At 36.1% G+C, this 16,764-nt stretch overlaps 1 protein-coding gene across 2 annotated transcripts in view; it reads left to right on the forward strand.

The window, feature by feature from the left end:
• The window catches only part of SLC16A7 (solute carrier family 16 member 7), an 80,031-nt gene that overhangs the window by 49,008 nt on the left and 14,259 nt on the right, over nt 1-16,764 (forward strand). Inside the window, exons 1-2 of one of the 2 annotated variants that reach the window (XM_040595531.1) lie at nt 1,885-2,040; nt 2,191-2,433. In XM_040595531.1, coding sequence (XP_040451465.1) covers nt 2,220-2,433 — 214 coding nt within the window. In that variant the 5' untranslated portion in view covers nt 1,885-2,040; nt 2,191-2,219. Of the gene's footprint in view, nt 1-1,884; nt 2,041-2,190; nt 2,434-16,764 lie in introns of those variants that run through there. The other variant, XM_040595532.1, reaches the window with a different exon arrangement.

A 16,764-nucleotide genomic window follows, 5' to 3' on the forward strand; every position in this document is an offset into this window, starting at 1 on the left:
TCTCAGTTGAGTAGAACAAGAGCTTTCTGGGACAGATAGCAAATTCTCTTGTTTACTGTCATTAAATTCACAGAAATAGAGTTCTGCTTTTCTTGCCAATTTGGGGCTTTTTTGCTGTTGAAAGCAATTGATAATCACTATGTATGTTACAAGTTACAGTGAGCTTTCTGAAATACTTTTCCTTGTAATGAATCCTGATTCAGTAAAACCAAACTGGTATTATCTGCTTTGCCAAAGTTAAGTCTTAGGCAACCAGAATTGTCTCTACCTGTCCAACTTTTAGCGGCAGACTCGGGTTTTCCTCACTTGTGTATTTAAGTGGATTAATACTAAGACGAGACTAGGATAAGTAGAAACAAAGTACATGACAGAGGTTCTTTCTGGACATGCATATATAAAGAGATGGATATGCTCTGTGTACCGAGCAATAGGTATGTATTGCTGCCAGCAGCAAATCTGTATGATATGATGCAGAAGTCAAACTACCTGGGTTTTTGCAACCTTGCATAGAAGCCAGATATTATAGCGGCTGATTTATCTTCCCCCTGGAGGTCTGCCAATATCAGGGTGATGTCTACAATCAGCCTCACTGAAGTGGAGAATCAAAAGTATGGTGGGTTTCTATTACAGGACTAGCCTAGCGATAGATAATCTTAAAAGGAACACTTTTGCTAGTTTTGTGGCATGTATTACACACAGTGCTGCATGGTGTTTACCCTGAAAGTACTCCAGGCACTATCCCGAGAGATTAATATAAGGTGACACAGTTTGGGTTTTAGTTTTTGTTAAGATAATCATATCACTCCCACTGCTAATGCAGTTTGCTGCAAGAAATTGGAGTATGCCGTATGTGGCATGGAAGAAATCACATAGGAACTTGCTGGTAATCATAAGTGTAACAGCAACCTGCACACCATTATCATCCACAGCTTTTGATACTGGTACGGCAGGAGACCTATCAGGAGTAATAGCTGCCTAAATGCCCAAGAAAGAAACAGGGAGGAAAGAGGACTTTTCAGTTCATGCTGTCTGTGTAGGCGGGAAGAAAGCACAGTGGACTCCAAATCTGCGTTTGACAATAAAGGGACTTGATAGTGCAAAAATCTCAGAATTACAAAATAGATTCTAGCTACTACATGTTTTCTAAATAGGTTATGCGAAGTGTAGAAAGCTTAAGATGTTAGACATCAGGATGATAATAACTATATGAAATTTATTTCAGGCCTTAGGAGTTTTACATGTATTTACCTATGCTTTCTTCCACTGCCTGAGTGTGTTGATTGCACCTCTTGGAAATGCTATAAGATACCACTCTGTTGGCATCTGTTATGGTAAATTCTAAATTAGAGAGTAGCTGTGGAAAGTTCGTGAGGTTATTAGTGGAAGACTTCCTGATGTCTTCTGACATGTGGAAACAGAGCAAAAATAGTACCATCAAGCTCCACCTTGTTCCTGCAGGTAATATCAATATCAACTAATGTGAAGATGAAAATTTTAAAACTAGGAGTGCAATGTGGAGTTTTAATATTTTCTATTTTTTATAATGGATACACAGGAAATTTTAAATCTATTTAGAACCCACTTTTTTGATGTTCTCATGAGATAAGCAAGATTTATGAACAATGGTCAAAAGTTGAATACTGACAGCATATGATAAAAAAACTGTGTAATGCATTTATTCCTTGCTGTTGTTGCTGATGATTTTCCTGAAGTACAGATAAATCCTGCTAACACAATAGCATTATCACATTAGTGGTAATTTACTATAAGTTTTTTTCATTGGTTCATGTAAGTTCAACTTCCAGGCTTTTGTGTTGGTTTTTTTTTTTTTTTTCATTTGATGCCTGTGCTAAACCCACACTGTAGATAGTAGAGTTATGTAAATTAGCCCACACAAAAACGTCACTTTCCAGTAAGTGACTAATTGCAAACACAACTTTAGTGACTGCAAATTGTAACAGTTGCCACATACTGAACAGGATATTGCAAATATTCTTGTGACAAGTTTTATTGCAGAACAGATTTTGCTTCTAAACACAGGTACTTGCGTTCTGCGGTCCCATGAAAGCAGGAAATTGGTCTTTGCTTTGCGGATTCTTTAGAATCCCTGCAGATCATGACTGAATACTGTAATTTGATAAAGAAAAAAGGAAAACTGTTTGAAACTTTGTTTCTTCTCTTCTTTTTCAGCCTGGTTGGAGACGAGACAGAGACCAAAAATGCCACCAGCATTAGCAGCACCACAGTACCCGCCTCCAGATGGAGGCTGGGGATGGGTTGTGGTCTTTGGGGCTTTTATTTCCATTGGGTTTTCCTATGCATTCCCCAAAGCCATCACAGTATTCTTCAAAGAAATACAAGAAATCTTCCACACATCATATAGTGAGATAGCTTGGATATCATCGATAATGTTGGCTGTCATGTATGCAGGAGGTAAGGCATTTGTGAAATTTGGAAATATCATAGTTTGGGGGGTTTTATGGTCTTAAAGCATTTCAGGTTAATGACTACCTGATTTTATCATTATTACCTGAAGAATTTACCAAAATACATGCTTCATTTTGTATTATACTTTATCAGAGATTACTGGTATCCACTTCATCGTTAATGCACCATTTACTTTCTCTTTCAAAATATTTTGTATTATTTCCTTTTTCTTTTCCCCTTAGGGCCTTTTTATTTGTTTCTCTACCTAATTCTATTTTGCAAATTTGCCCTAAATTCAGTTTCTGACAGTCACATTTTCCAACAAAGCAATGACTAAGTAACTTTTCCTGGGACTGGGGTATGTTTGCTCAGTTTCCACTGTCTCAGTGAGATCTCTCAGTAGGTCAGATGATGGATAAACACAGAAAATTATTACAGCAGTGAAGGTTCATTAGTCAGGCATAGGTAAGCCTCTGTAGACAGTGGGTTTATATCTCGTCCCTGTTTGCTCTAAATTAAAATCCTACTTTCCATTTAGGCCAAAAGCCATGTTTCATACATGCCATCTGTATGACAGCTAAAATACAATCTTATTCTGAGGACTGAAATGAACGGTGAACATAAATTCTCTGATACCTTTTTTCTTGTGAGCGTGTAAATAAAGAACAAGACAGATGAAAAAGGAATTTAAAGTATAAACCCATCCTTAAGTACTAAGTGTCAAACCTGCTTTGGCAGGTTTTGTGTTTATCAGCCTCAAAGACTAACTGTTAAATTCTGCTTAATTCCTTCATTCTTTCAGATATATATATATATATATATATATATATTTTTTTTAAGTATTGGTGGGAGCTAGCTACTACTTTGGCAAAACACTTTTTTCAGGCAGTCCAGAGGTCCAAAAAAGAGGTTATATCAGGCAATAGATCTGGTGTTGCCCTGTCTTTGGATCTTATGAGGTAATCAATTAGAGCATCTCAGACTGTTTGCAATGATGGAGCAATTAAATGCTCCATATATATTGAATATTTATATGTATGTATGTATATGTACCTAAGCATAGATATATATACATAGGAACTGAAAACATTGTGCCAGTAGCACATTGAGATTCAGTATCTTTAAGCACTGAAGAGCATCACTCCAGTATTTTTCAGAAGTGATATCTGTGTGATAGTAAAGTATGGTATTATCAGGTATAAACAACCTATTGAAGGAAGCATGGAGTCTTATTTTTAGCATGGTATTTTTTTATCTCTGATTTCAACCTACCTAAGTTTCAACACCTGAATGACCCTAACTCCTTTTACAGTCAGGGAAGATAGGTAGATACCTACAGAGAGGAATTCAGGCTACCTGAGTTGCTCTAAATACCTGTGTTTCCTCTCTGACTATAAAAATGAACCTGCAGCCAGCATAGCATTAGCTTAAGCACCTCAGGTAAATATTTTTCAGTTAATGGGATGGAAAAATAGATCCTTTCTTCAATTGCTGACAGAGACAGGGCCTTATAAAGTCATCTTGACAAGTGGTGTCAACATCAACAAAAGCTTGCTGTTCAGACATTTTGATCCCATTTTTATTCATATACTAGTAGAGAATCATAAATTATTCATAGATTAGTATAGAATTATAAAGGATTTTACAGGACCAGCAACAAAACCCAAGTCATTCACCAAAATTCACCAGGTGAAGAAGTAACTTGAACTAAAGGAATCAAAAAGAACAGGTATATCCCGTCACTCAGGTTCCCTCTAATGTAATCACTTCTTTAGGATACATCAGCATTTGCACTGGGGAGTGTACCTGTGTAACCGTGGGGGCCCGTGAACAAGCACTGGACCCATGCAGAAGAAGGGAAAGGCACAGGAGTTTGTTTCTGCTTTCCCTATGCTGTGGCTTTTGACCTGGACTCTTTTTCACCACATTTTGTAATCGGAACTAAATTTTTTAAGGGTAGATTTGCATTATAGCACAGGTGCTGTTCTTTTGTTTTAACCTTTGAATTACATTTAATTTATGCCATTTCTGTCATCTCAGAGCTCACTCATGTTTTATTAACAGTACAGGTGCAAATCATGGGACATTTAGCTGTGGTCATTTTTACCTGTGAGGTTTAATATTCCAACTTTTCATGTAAAATATTCAGTATTTCTGCCTTTTCTCTGATACTTCTTTTACTGTTTTGAGTACTAGCATACTAACTTCACCTGGACATCAACATTAAACATTATAAAATGGTTTACTATTCATTCTGCTAACACCTACCTCAGTCACTATGAAGTTTATCAGCACAGGAACAGTAGACCAGGTTGTTTGGATATCTTGTTACAGACTTGTGGTTTTAAAATGCTAAGAATGACAAGCCTGTCTGATATAAACACTCTTTGAAGCCATAGCTTCTCTAGAACCACTTCCTAAAAAATAGGCCATTTAGACAATCACTGGCAGAATATGAAATAGCAATCAGGAAAAACATTTCTGAAGGAAATCAGTCCATTGTTTTTGCTGTCTGAAGGTTTGATTCCTTAGTATTTGATGTGCTGTAATGTGAAATACACATTCAGACCATGAGTACAAGGTGTATCGTTTACTATGAATTGTCATACGTACGTCTGTGATGAACGCTCTGTTCATCATACCACTAATTAAGGTAACCTGAAAACATCTAAGATCTGTCATCCTCATTAGTGTTTAGCATTCAACCTATTAATCATCACAGTGGGGTCAGTGAATAAGTTTAGAGTCTGTGCAGACACTTTTTGCTTTGGACGCTGCAGCCTCTTGCAGTAATTAGCTGGCATCTGTGTTTCAGTAACAAGGTATTAACTTACCTTTCAGTGGCTGAGAAAAAAAAAAAAAAAGAAACTAATAAAAGGCATCCAGTAAGAAGCTAAAAGAATGTTAATTATGTTTATCAATTACTTCATGCTTAGAATAAATGGCATTAAATTATAGCAGACCATCTGGCAATCCATATGGTCTCCTGCAGTCCTAGTTAATTCCAGCAAATAGGTCAAGCACAGTATTCACCCTGTTAGGAAAGCACTGAGCAGAGGTGACAAATCTGATAAATCAAATCAATATGAAACACTTTTCCCTTCTCAATCTGTTGTAATATGCACTTTCATAGTGGTTTTTTGTGGTTTTGTTTATTTTCTTATGCTTTCTCCCCCCCCCCCCCCCCCCCCCCCCCCATCTCCTGGATGTTCATTAGAGTTTACTAAAAAGCCATCCCAAAAAGCAAGATGCTGTGGTGTGACCCAGGTTACCAGTATTGCACAGGCTCTACTGTTCAGCCCATGCCTAAAGAAGGCATTCTCTGGAGAGGAGCAATAGTTCTGTCTCCATGGCAACTCCTTTTTCTACCTCTCTAGAGCAGAGACTGTCAATGGTATTAAATTAAGGGTGATGGTTTTGTGATGGACTCCCACACTCAGGGGACTGTGACTTGAGACCACCAAACTTTTGTTACTGTAGGACAGAAGCTCGGACAAAATGGAATTAGTTGAGTTATCCTGACAGGACAATCTGTGTTTCTAGATGTGTATGAACACATATGCCTATGCATGTAAAATGTGCTTACATGTATGTATTCTTTTATACATAAACTATATCTGTATTCATATACTTATAGAGCCATATTTATGCTCTAACATACACAAGCATTAAGGAATTCAAGAAAAAGATCAAATAGATTTGACCTCAAGTTCTCTCAGTTCATTCTTCTCTTTTTCAGAACTTCAGCTCTCGCTTTGCTGAGTGTTAGCAGCCAAAGGTGATTAGAGAGCTTCTTATCAGAGCTCGATCTGTTTCCAGTAAAAATGTTTTCATTACTTTCAGTGTAGGTTTGATAGAAGCCTTAGTGGCAGCTATGAAAGCCATGTGACAGGTCTGGTGATTTCAGACACAACTGACCTTGAGTTTTAGATTTCCTCAGGGAAAAAACAGTTGGTTTACTCACTTGTCTTTAACTCATTTTTCCAAGGACAATTTCAGTTTGGATGTTTTGGGGTTTTTTTGTTTTGTTTGTTTATTTGTTTTTCCAAAACAATTTTTTGGGTGTAACATTGGTTTATAGAGATTAGCTTGAGAGCTGACAAATCCTTCAAGCCATACCCAGCTGCGAAATGTACGCTAGTCTTACTGAAATTCAAAAAAGAAGAGTTAATTTAAATTCTAGATAATATTTCTAAGTAAATAATTTAAAAAGCGCCTTTGGACCCTTTTTGAACAAAGATGCTATATAAGTGTAAGCAGTGGCCATTACTATTTTTTGAAACACACTTATAAATTAAAAATGTGGAATTTAATAGCTTCCTCTCTTTTATTCTGTATTTCTTAAGTTACTCAAGTTTGAGGTTAAGTGTTTCCAAACAGTAGGGAAAAATCCCTGAAAGGATTTTTCATGTGACAACACAAAAGTAACCTATAGACAAGTTCTCATTTTGACTTTGTCAAATATTAATTTGAAAAATAATGTATCATATGGTATGTTCAAAATATTTGTGATTTTATCTCAGTGGGTGTTTTGGTGATATTGCTGTGAAGATGAAATGGCGTGCACAGTGGAGATGACAGTTGCGAAATCCATGTAACACAAACAACAGATGGTTATGGATTTTTACTTTTGGACAGGACCTGGGCTCCTACACTTTTTTTTCCTCCCTGGTAACATTTTCTTATTTTGTTTTTACAAATATACTGGCACAAGGAATTCAGTGGCCATGGATAAGGAGATTAAGAAGCTTTCTTAAATTGACCTGTGTCCTTTGTTGTCAAGGGCAAGCATTTTTCTCCATCAAAATATGCAAAGTGTTGAATTTTAATCACTTCATTTAGAGTGTCTTTGAAAGCAGAACTTACCAGCTTTCTGAATGCCTCATGGGCATGAGGAAATGCTTCACATTTAGCCTAAAATATATGTAAAACATCTATGTCAAGATAATTTGAGACTTGCAGATAAAGGAAGTCATAATGAGGTGACACAAGAACAGAGCGTTTTGAATCTTACTAGCACGTGGAGATCAGTACAAAAAAAAGGTATCAAGAGTAACAAAAGTATTATACATTTACGTAGTTTTAAAGAAAGAAGTCCTAAATACTAAGAAAGCCTGATAAGGCCTCTGAAGTGTAATACTGCCACTTCTTATGTTTCTGGGAAGGCTTTTAGTTCTAGTAAAGTTGTACCTTTTAGGGTGGTGTTCTGCAGTAGCAATGGCTATTTAGAACAGAGGCCTTCCCTAATTTTCAGAAAACACTCTTTAAAATGGTCATGGGAAGAAAGATGACAAAACCCAGATCTGTTGTGGGTGGTTTTATACATTTTTTTCAAACTGGTTTGTTGTCCTGTCTTCAGGAGCAAGTTGACTTTTTAACTCTGCAAGTTGTTATACCTGGCTGAGTGGCTAAGATCTAATTGTTAAATATTCAGTGACTTTTGGGGATCCAATTTTGTCAAGTTTTCATGAAACATAGTTTTTACTGGGATCTGTTAAGCCACTCTCAGGAAGCCATTCTCAAAGTTAAAGACGTGCTGCCACCAAAAGAAATAAGGCTTTTTTGTCTTTTGTTGTACGCTTATGTTAATTTTGAATAACTGTCCGAAAGACATTGTGCATCAAAGAATTTCCAGTGTGCTTCTACCAAGCTCTTTCAGTATCCAAACTGTAGGTTATTAGTAATAATTTGATGCATATCATAGAAATATTTGTGGTCACTTAAATCTAATTAACTCAAGCCCTTTACTAAAATAGTTCTCATTTACATACAAGTAGGCAATGTGGATTACATAATGAATGTTAGTTAAGCACTCTTCCTATTTAAGGCTTTGTGTTTGTCTTGATCTTCATTTGTCTTTATAGACAGGGATTTCTATAAGCCAAGTAATCAATATTGACAGCTCTTTTATCTGCAAAGAAGATTCTTTTTTCTTTCCTGCTTAGTTTCAAGTCATGGGTCAAAGTCAAACAATAATAAATAACATGCATCATAAAATACATTTTCTAACCACTAAAACTTTGGGTTTGTTTAAGGAAGATATCAAGGGACAAACTCAGGCCTTTGATATGTTCATTGAGCTTGTAAAGCTTTGACGAAAGAATGCTTATTTTGTGTGTACTAATAATGTTGGAATAGTTCCCATATAGTTTTTCATATCACTGGATCATACAATGGTTGTATTTGTGATGTGTGTCGGGTAATTCAAAGGTAATAAAACAATGGTCTAACACAACTGGGAATCATGAGATATTTAAGCAGATACCAGAGAAGTACTGTGGGGAAGGAAAAGTCTGTGTATACCATTGTAGTCACACCAGCACTTCAAATGAAATAATAAACCCAGCACTTTACAAAGAACTTATTATAGAATTTTACTGGTCCATTGTTTTGGAATGTCTAAGAACTATTCCCTTGTTTATTTTGAAGGGTATATTCAAGGGAAACAGAGTTGTACTGATATGTTTAGAAAATATTCTAATCCAGTATCAAATCTCAACAGCTGAGGCTTTTACTGATTCATAAAGATACGTAGATCTGTACTCATTAACAGAGGTAAGTGGACCAGGGACTTAGTGACAGATTTATGCTGATGCCAGGGGAGCTGCAGAAATCAAAGAATGAGGTGGTTTTAAATTATCTTTTATGATTACTTTAAACACCCTTTTAATTGATTAACTAGATTCGAAGATTTTTGCAGATATCACATATGACACAGGTACATAAACATATATACCGTATGAAGAGTTTTTGATCAGTCAGAGCCTTTTTAATCTTAACAGTGATATTCTATTAAGTTTACATATGTCAAAAAGCACAAACAACTGCAGCTTTAGAAGGTAATATACTTTTCATTGGTGCATACAAACAAAAGAGAAGCTTACTTTTCTTTTCCAAAATTTTGGCAGGAATTTTTTAATTGTCAAGAAATAGTTAAGCATTTTCACTGCAGTTTTACCTGACTTTTGTTCAGGTGAATATGTACTAGACAGTCAAATGAAAGAATGGGATTAAAATAGGAGACTGTGATTGTGACATAAAACGTTGATTTCCTCATCTAGTTCAAACACATCTTGCAACCCTTAGCCACTGATGACTGGAACATGTCCCTTTTGGTTTTCTATGTGTACTGCTTTGAAACACTTATCATTAAGTGCTTTGACTTTTAGTAAACTTCGAAGGAAGCAGTGCTACCCTTACAGCCTTTTAACAATAGTAACTGGAGATTATATGGACAAGACTCATGTGTTTAATCTTCGTCAGCATAGGCACCTACATCTGATGCAGTTGCCTAGACATCTTCTGTTGTCTGTCACTAAAAACAGGAATTTCTGATTCATCCTTTCCTAACACACCAAATGAATCTTGTTTTAAAGTTCAGTGTCTTTTTTGAGTGCTGAAGTAATGTAGAGGAAGAGTTCAGATGTCCATTTTGGACAGATCTGTGAGCGCCGCCACCCCCCCCCCCCCCAGTTGTTGCCCTATACTAATACATTATATTTTGCTCCCTAGAGACCTTAAAATCTAACATTCCTGTTAGAGATATGCACCCATGATTAGTGGTTTGAACTTGTTCTGGTTAAGGTTTGGTTTTCTTCTTTAATCTTCCTCTCATATGTTGTATGGGTTGTAGTTCTCTCACATTTCAGTGACGCTAACTCAGTTGTACTAGTTGTGATACTATTAAAAGTAACTGGCAATTTTGAAATTACTTATTAGCTTGTAAATCTTCTCTAATCTTGTATTGACTTTCTTCATACCAGTAATTCCCTCTCTTCCATCACCAGCTAAGAAAAAAACACAACTGGGAGAATAGCTGGTTTGTCTAATAATTGACCGTTTACATTCTTTTGTAGCTGATTGTAAGCTGAAAAAAAACTATGGATCTGTTACAATTACTTCTGTTCTGTGAATGATTTGAAAGTTGAATCCACTTCAGCATCTTTGTAACAAGGTCCCCAAACACTTCCCTGTCAGTATCAGCTGGTGGTACCGATTTTGACACGGTACAAACCTTATTCATGCTGCTCTCCTATGGAGGGCTCCTTTGCTTTTCCAGGAAGAGAACTTACTTGTCTGATTTTTTTTCTTCTATTACAAGAATGAGCTGCTCTGTCCCACCCATGCTGCTTCCAGATTTGCATATGTGTCCTAGCTTTTACCTTCTTATTGCTTTCTACATTGTAGAATGTAAGTTAAAGCCAGGACTTCCCAAGGAGTCTGCAATGGCTTTCAGGTTAGGACTGGCACAAGAGAAGGTGAGGGTGTCCTGTGTGACCTTCCCTAGAAAGGGGGTGGGTGGATGTGTGTACTCTTGTGTCCTTGGAAGTCAAATTTCACTCGGAATAGCATCAAGAGCAGCTCTGTTCTGAGTTGTTTGAATTATTGGCATATACCCAAATGGCAGAATTAATCCCTCCTTATTGTGATGTTTCTAAACTTTGAGTGTGTGTAATTACGTAGCTGAATCTGTTACTATTTGCATAAGCACAACAGTTGTAATTTCCAAAGCATCAAGTAATTAAACAAAGTGCAGGAGGTTTTACTACTGGATGTTCTACTTAAAGACTGTCTTTGCAGGAACTGTTCAATCCATAAGAAACCAAGACTAACTGTTACCATGAACGTTTTATTAAGGAACATAAGGTTTTAAAGCTGGTGAGAAGCAGCGTGATGTTACTTATGGTGAAATAAGATTTTTTTAGATAGTTAGTTAGTTAGTTGGTTTACCTGGACATCTATCCAGCAAAATGCAATAATGATGATGATGACGATGATAATAAAGTAAAATAGCTACATTATTGCTAAAGAACTTTAGGTCATGTACTGCATATGGTGAATCTGCAGGTCGTCTTCGAATTTATAGCCAAATGTTCTAAAGTCACAGTTTGGCTAGTGACGCTGGAAAAAATAAAAGATGACAGTAGGAAAACTTACAACAGATCCATTGACACACATAGTGATGAATGACAGTTTTCAATGATGATATTATGCTCTTACCAGAGACATGTAAAATAACTGCGTGGCACTCCATTCCAAGTATGGGCATCATGGTGCTAATCTGCAATATGTGCTTAATTTTAAATGCCTTAGTGGTCTCATAAAGTTCAAAGTTAAAATATTTTTTTCACCTGGTTAAAGTCAGCATATAAACATGTTTATATATTTATGCAAATATGTTTACCCATAGGTGTTTGTAACATCAAGCTCTCTTGACAGTGTACCTTCAACGACTTAAGTGCTCCCAGAGGCACTCATTAAAATCTCATTTTTATTTATATCAACCTTAAAAAGATATTATTCATAAATGATTCATGTTTCTTCCCCAAAATAAAATATAAATAAAATATAGATTAGCTTTGAGGATTTACAGTATTCGAGCAAAACTGGTGGTGTTCACTTTATTAAAGCAATCATTTGATTAAACTTTTGACTTATTTATCAGTAAGCTTATTTCTGCTTCATAAATAAAAAGTAAAAATCTAGGGACACAGGACAATTTGACCTTAAGTATGATTCTCCTAACTTCAATTTCAGTTTATTGGATTCTGTAGAGTTCCAGTGCTGCAAAGTACATTGAGGGGTGAAGAATCAGGCACCATGAATGTAAGGATTGTTCTGATTATTCATTGAAGCAACGAACTTATGTAACATAACACTTGTAGAATCATAGAATCAGAATGGTTTGGGTGGGAGGGGACCTTAAAGATCATCTAGTTCCAGCCCCCCTGCCATGGGCAGGGACACCTTCCACTAGACCAGGTTGCTCAATGCCCCATCCAGCTTGGCCTTGAACACTTCCAAGGTTGGGGCATCCACAGCTTCCAACATAAACAACAACTTGTTCCATTGTCTCACCACCCTCACAGTAAAGAATTTCTTCCAAACAGCTAATCTAGAGATGCTCTCTTTCAGCTTAAAGACATTACCCCTTGTCCTATCACTACATGCCCTTGTAAGAAGTCCCTCTCCAGCTTTCCTGTAGGCCCCCTTTAGGTACTGGAAGGCTGCTATCAGGTCTCCCTGGAGACTTTGCTTCTCCAGGCTGAACTTTGAGGTAGTGACCTGAAATTGTATGATTGTCACATGAGAAGAGAATGTTGTCAACGTTAGAGATAATTATAGGGGGCAGATGGCCTGAATAATCATTTTTTCTTAACACATTTTTATTGTCACAGAAAGTTACAGAAAATCTAAAAAAAAAAAAAAAAAAAAGTTTGACAAACCACCTCCACAAACCCCTCTCTCCTGTGGGCTGCACTTGCAGAAGGACTACACATTGTAGAATGTCACGGGGCAATTAATGTCAGGGTGAAGTCCAATGTGTGTTACGTGACTGCATATACAATAATGAGCAACATAGTCCTGCAATTTGGCTTATATTAAAATAAAAAAATAGGGAGCTGCAATGTTTTTAAGATGATTTGGTAATGAAATGCGATGTAGTACCGAATGACCTTAAACAAGATGTTTGTGAATATTTTGAAAAGCTAAGAGGAAAAGTTAGATCATGGGAATGCCAGATATTTGTATTAGTAATTTGTTTATTCGTACAACAGAAGACGTTTGAGATATTTCAAAGTGACTTATTTGAAGACTTTTAGTTCAAATGAAAATTCTGAGGCTTGAAATTTTTATTTCAGCTTGGGAATAAAATGGATGTTTAAGCCAAAAGAATGTTTCATGCAATGCTAGTTCTAATTTTATGTATCATTCCTTAAAAATCAAATAGCATGTCACAAAGATAGTACACGTGGGAGTGATTGTCTTGTCTTTCACACAACACCATAATTTGTACCTGTGCAAAGAGTGTGCAAGGTTATATAAACCATTGCCATTGTGATTTAGAAGCTTTTCATATTTACTTACTCAAATGTAAACAATAACCTGAGTGCAAAGCACTTGACCCTCTGCTCAGGGAAACAGAGCTGAAGTGGCAGATGGGATTAAGACAAGAACAGATTTGTATCATAGAATTTCCTCTGGATCATTTCTCCCGATGTTATAAAAATTTGCGTGACAAGGTGTTCAGCTATGCATATTGCCCAGATCAGTCAACTTTCTAACCAATTGCTTGTCAGTAAGATGTATTAAAAGTTACTAAAGAAACATAGTTCCTCCTGTGGGAAGAAAATAATTCTTTCATTAGTAAATCTAAGTTATATTCTTTTCACAAGCATAAATGTTAAGTCCTTGCAGAAGCAGGTATATTTCAATGGATTATTTCAATATGTTCAGGTTCAAGAATACCAACATAACTCCTTAGATGAAAGCTGGCTCCAGGAATGCATGATGTTCAGGCAGTGTCTGTAATACAAAACATGAGAAGCCTATATTTCAATGGGCACTAATTTATTTGGAATTTATGATGCATTACAATCATTAGAAATAAGCTGTTTGGCATTACTCAGTGAAGAATAAGGTTTCTGCCAGTGGTGGGTTGTTTTATTTCTTTACAGTAGGTAAGAAAATATGCCTGGTTCAAAAGCCATACAAATATTATCTTCAAGTACAGTAAGATGGAACTAGGTCACCAAGCCACTTCATGTTGCTTTTTGCAGCAGAGCTCAGATATCCCATGATTATATAAGCAGAGCAGATCTAGGCTTCCCCAGCCCCTCCACCCCACCATTTTCAGAAGAACTTGTCTATGGAGATACATTCTCTGCTGCTGCAAGGGAAGGGACCGTGCAGAGAACGTTATACATGCTGTTTCCTCTCTAGTCCAGGCAAAACAGAAACGCCATAAATACCTTTGCCCAGATTCCTCGTAATATATTCCTTTTCCACTGCTTAAGTCCCAGGCTTCCTCTGCTAATTTTTTATGATTCTTTCACTCCTTACTTGGTCATATTAACATATGAAATATTGTTTTCATAAAGGAAGGCATACTTCTCCCCTCATTAAAGGAAGTCATCATGTTTTTATTGGTAAAAGTCCATGGAAAGTGTATTTGTCGGTCCAGCCCACAAAAGAAATGGCATGTGACTATACATAGGAAATGTCTAAATATTTGAATGACCCATCAGGTAAAGCTTTTCCCATTGTAGATGCAAATCTAGAAGTGTCAACTTGATGACAAATTCAACTCCAATGACAAAAAGTATATGAGGTGGGTATGGGAATATGCAAAAATAAACTGACATCTGCTCAGGTAATGTACAGACTAAAAAAAAATGTATCTGGCTGCTCTTTCAGTTCTGTTGGAGAGAGTGTCAGGCATGCGCATTTTGCTGTAAAAGGCTAGAGAGAAACAAGGGAAAAAGAATAAGGAGAGAAGAGATTAGAACTCATTCTTCAATTATTGATTAATCAGTAAATATTTTATTGAAGATTATTATTTCTAAAAAGCAGTTAAATGTAGGTTGCCTGAAGTTTAAGTAACCTAGAAGATGCTGTGATCTGAACCTGTGGGACACTTTTAGAGTTCTGGACCATTTCACTAAGTTGTCTACAAAGGTTCCGCTTCCTCTGGGGTCTAATAAAGGCTACTGATGTGGGCACAGCTGAAATAAAGAAATGCTTTGAAAGATAAATAAATCTTGTTAATATTGTTGATCAAGAGGCTAATCATTTGATAACTTCTGGCTTTTCGTCATTCTACTTTTGATTTTTTTCTTCATGCTTATAGCCATTATACAGTTTGTATTGCATTTAGTCTTTTTGACCGGGAAGAGGAAATGTTTAGTGTTACATTTACATATCATTCTATAATTAAACAGATTTTCTCAGTATACATACATGTTATTTTTTTACTTGTCTGAAAACAGGAAAAGAAAACACAATTGAATTCCCCCAAAGTTTCTCACTTTTAATTGACGACTGAATGTAATCATGTCTGTTGTGTGTCCGTCATGTTGTGTGTTCCCCCACCCCCTACCCCCACCCCCCAGTTTCTCAGTCTCCCCTTTTTCAAAATACTGGGAAAAATGCAAATTATGTACCAGGTATGATCCCATTAATATTCTACATTGTCTGCACTTACTCTGAATACCTTCGATGCCAAAACCTAATGAGAACACTCAGTTCCCATTTTATAGATCTTTGAAACACAGATTCCCTTCCCTCTCTTATTTCCTTTTCCCTTTCCCTTCCCCTCCCTCTTCCCTTTCCCCCCTTATGTCTCTCTTCTCATCCCTCTAGTATGTTTTTAACTAAATATTATGAAAATACATTTACCTTATGCAGTTCTTCAGACATGATCTAATTTATGGGCTGTAAAGGAATTTGGGAAATTCCCACTCTTAAGCTTCTAATTATTACCATTGAAAGTCACCATATGCATTTTATTGGATATTATTAAAATACAATTATAATGGAAATAATGATAAAATAATGTTTTAGAAAGTTGTGGGTTTTTTTTATAAAGTACATTTTAAGTTTAATGATACATATGTGTTAAGTAGCAAATGCATTTGGAAATAATTTTACAATCTTATTGACAATAACCTAAATATGATGACTTCTCAGGACACTTCCAAGTTATAAATACATCCAGATTTATACTTCTCATTACATATATTCTGAATATGTAGATGAGATTTAATGATCCACTCATGATCCATAATTCACAGTTAGTGGTTCATGGAAACATCATAGGCAGCAGATTGAGTATTTGCAGTTTGAAGTTTAATTATACAGTGCAAAATGGAGACCAGAAAGTAATATATTAAAGGAGCAACTAGGAAGAAGCATGTCTTGTGCTTTCTCTGAAATTACATATTATTGCCTGTAATAATATATAAGAAATCATTTCCAAGTTGGGTGAGATAATAGTACTCTGGAAGAAAACAAACTGTAGGGTGATCTGCAGGGTAAAAATGGGATGTTGTATGAGCGTTAATATGATGAGCAATTTGTAGAAGACAGAGAAATCCAAATGACAGTATTAACTGAAGTTGGCTGGATTTTTCACAATGAATTCATTATCTGAAAAATGTAATGATTTGAGTTGCAGAGAATATACCCTAAGTTCATAAAAACTACTAAATAGCCTGTGCAAGGTCTTTCCAAAGTGTTTGCTATGTTTTTTTTCTCTCTGTGATGTCTGCTAAGCTTCCAAATAACAAAGTATTGTTCTGCTTCCATGACAATTTAGATTCATGCCAACCTATGAAGTCCTGAGGAGTAAATTGCAGTTAAATACTAAGCGTTAAAAATTCATTGTCTTTTCTTCTGCAGGAAACTTTCATTTATTCTTCCAAGTATCTTGTATTTGCCACTGAATTTTCTAACGTTCCTGTTGATACACTACATGACAGTTACTGCTTAAGTTACAAGCTGGTTGCATCAGTTTTCTGAGAAGAAAAGAACATTTTTCTGAGAAGACTGTTTGCA

This window comes from Falco naumanni, chromosome 5 (genome assembly GCF_017639655.2).
Source record: "Falco naumanni isolate bFalNau1 chromosome 5, bFalNau1.pat, whole genome shotgun sequence".
Classification (NCBI taxonomy): Eukaryota; Metazoa; Chordata; class Aves; order Falconiformes; family Falconidae; genus Falco; species Falco naumanni.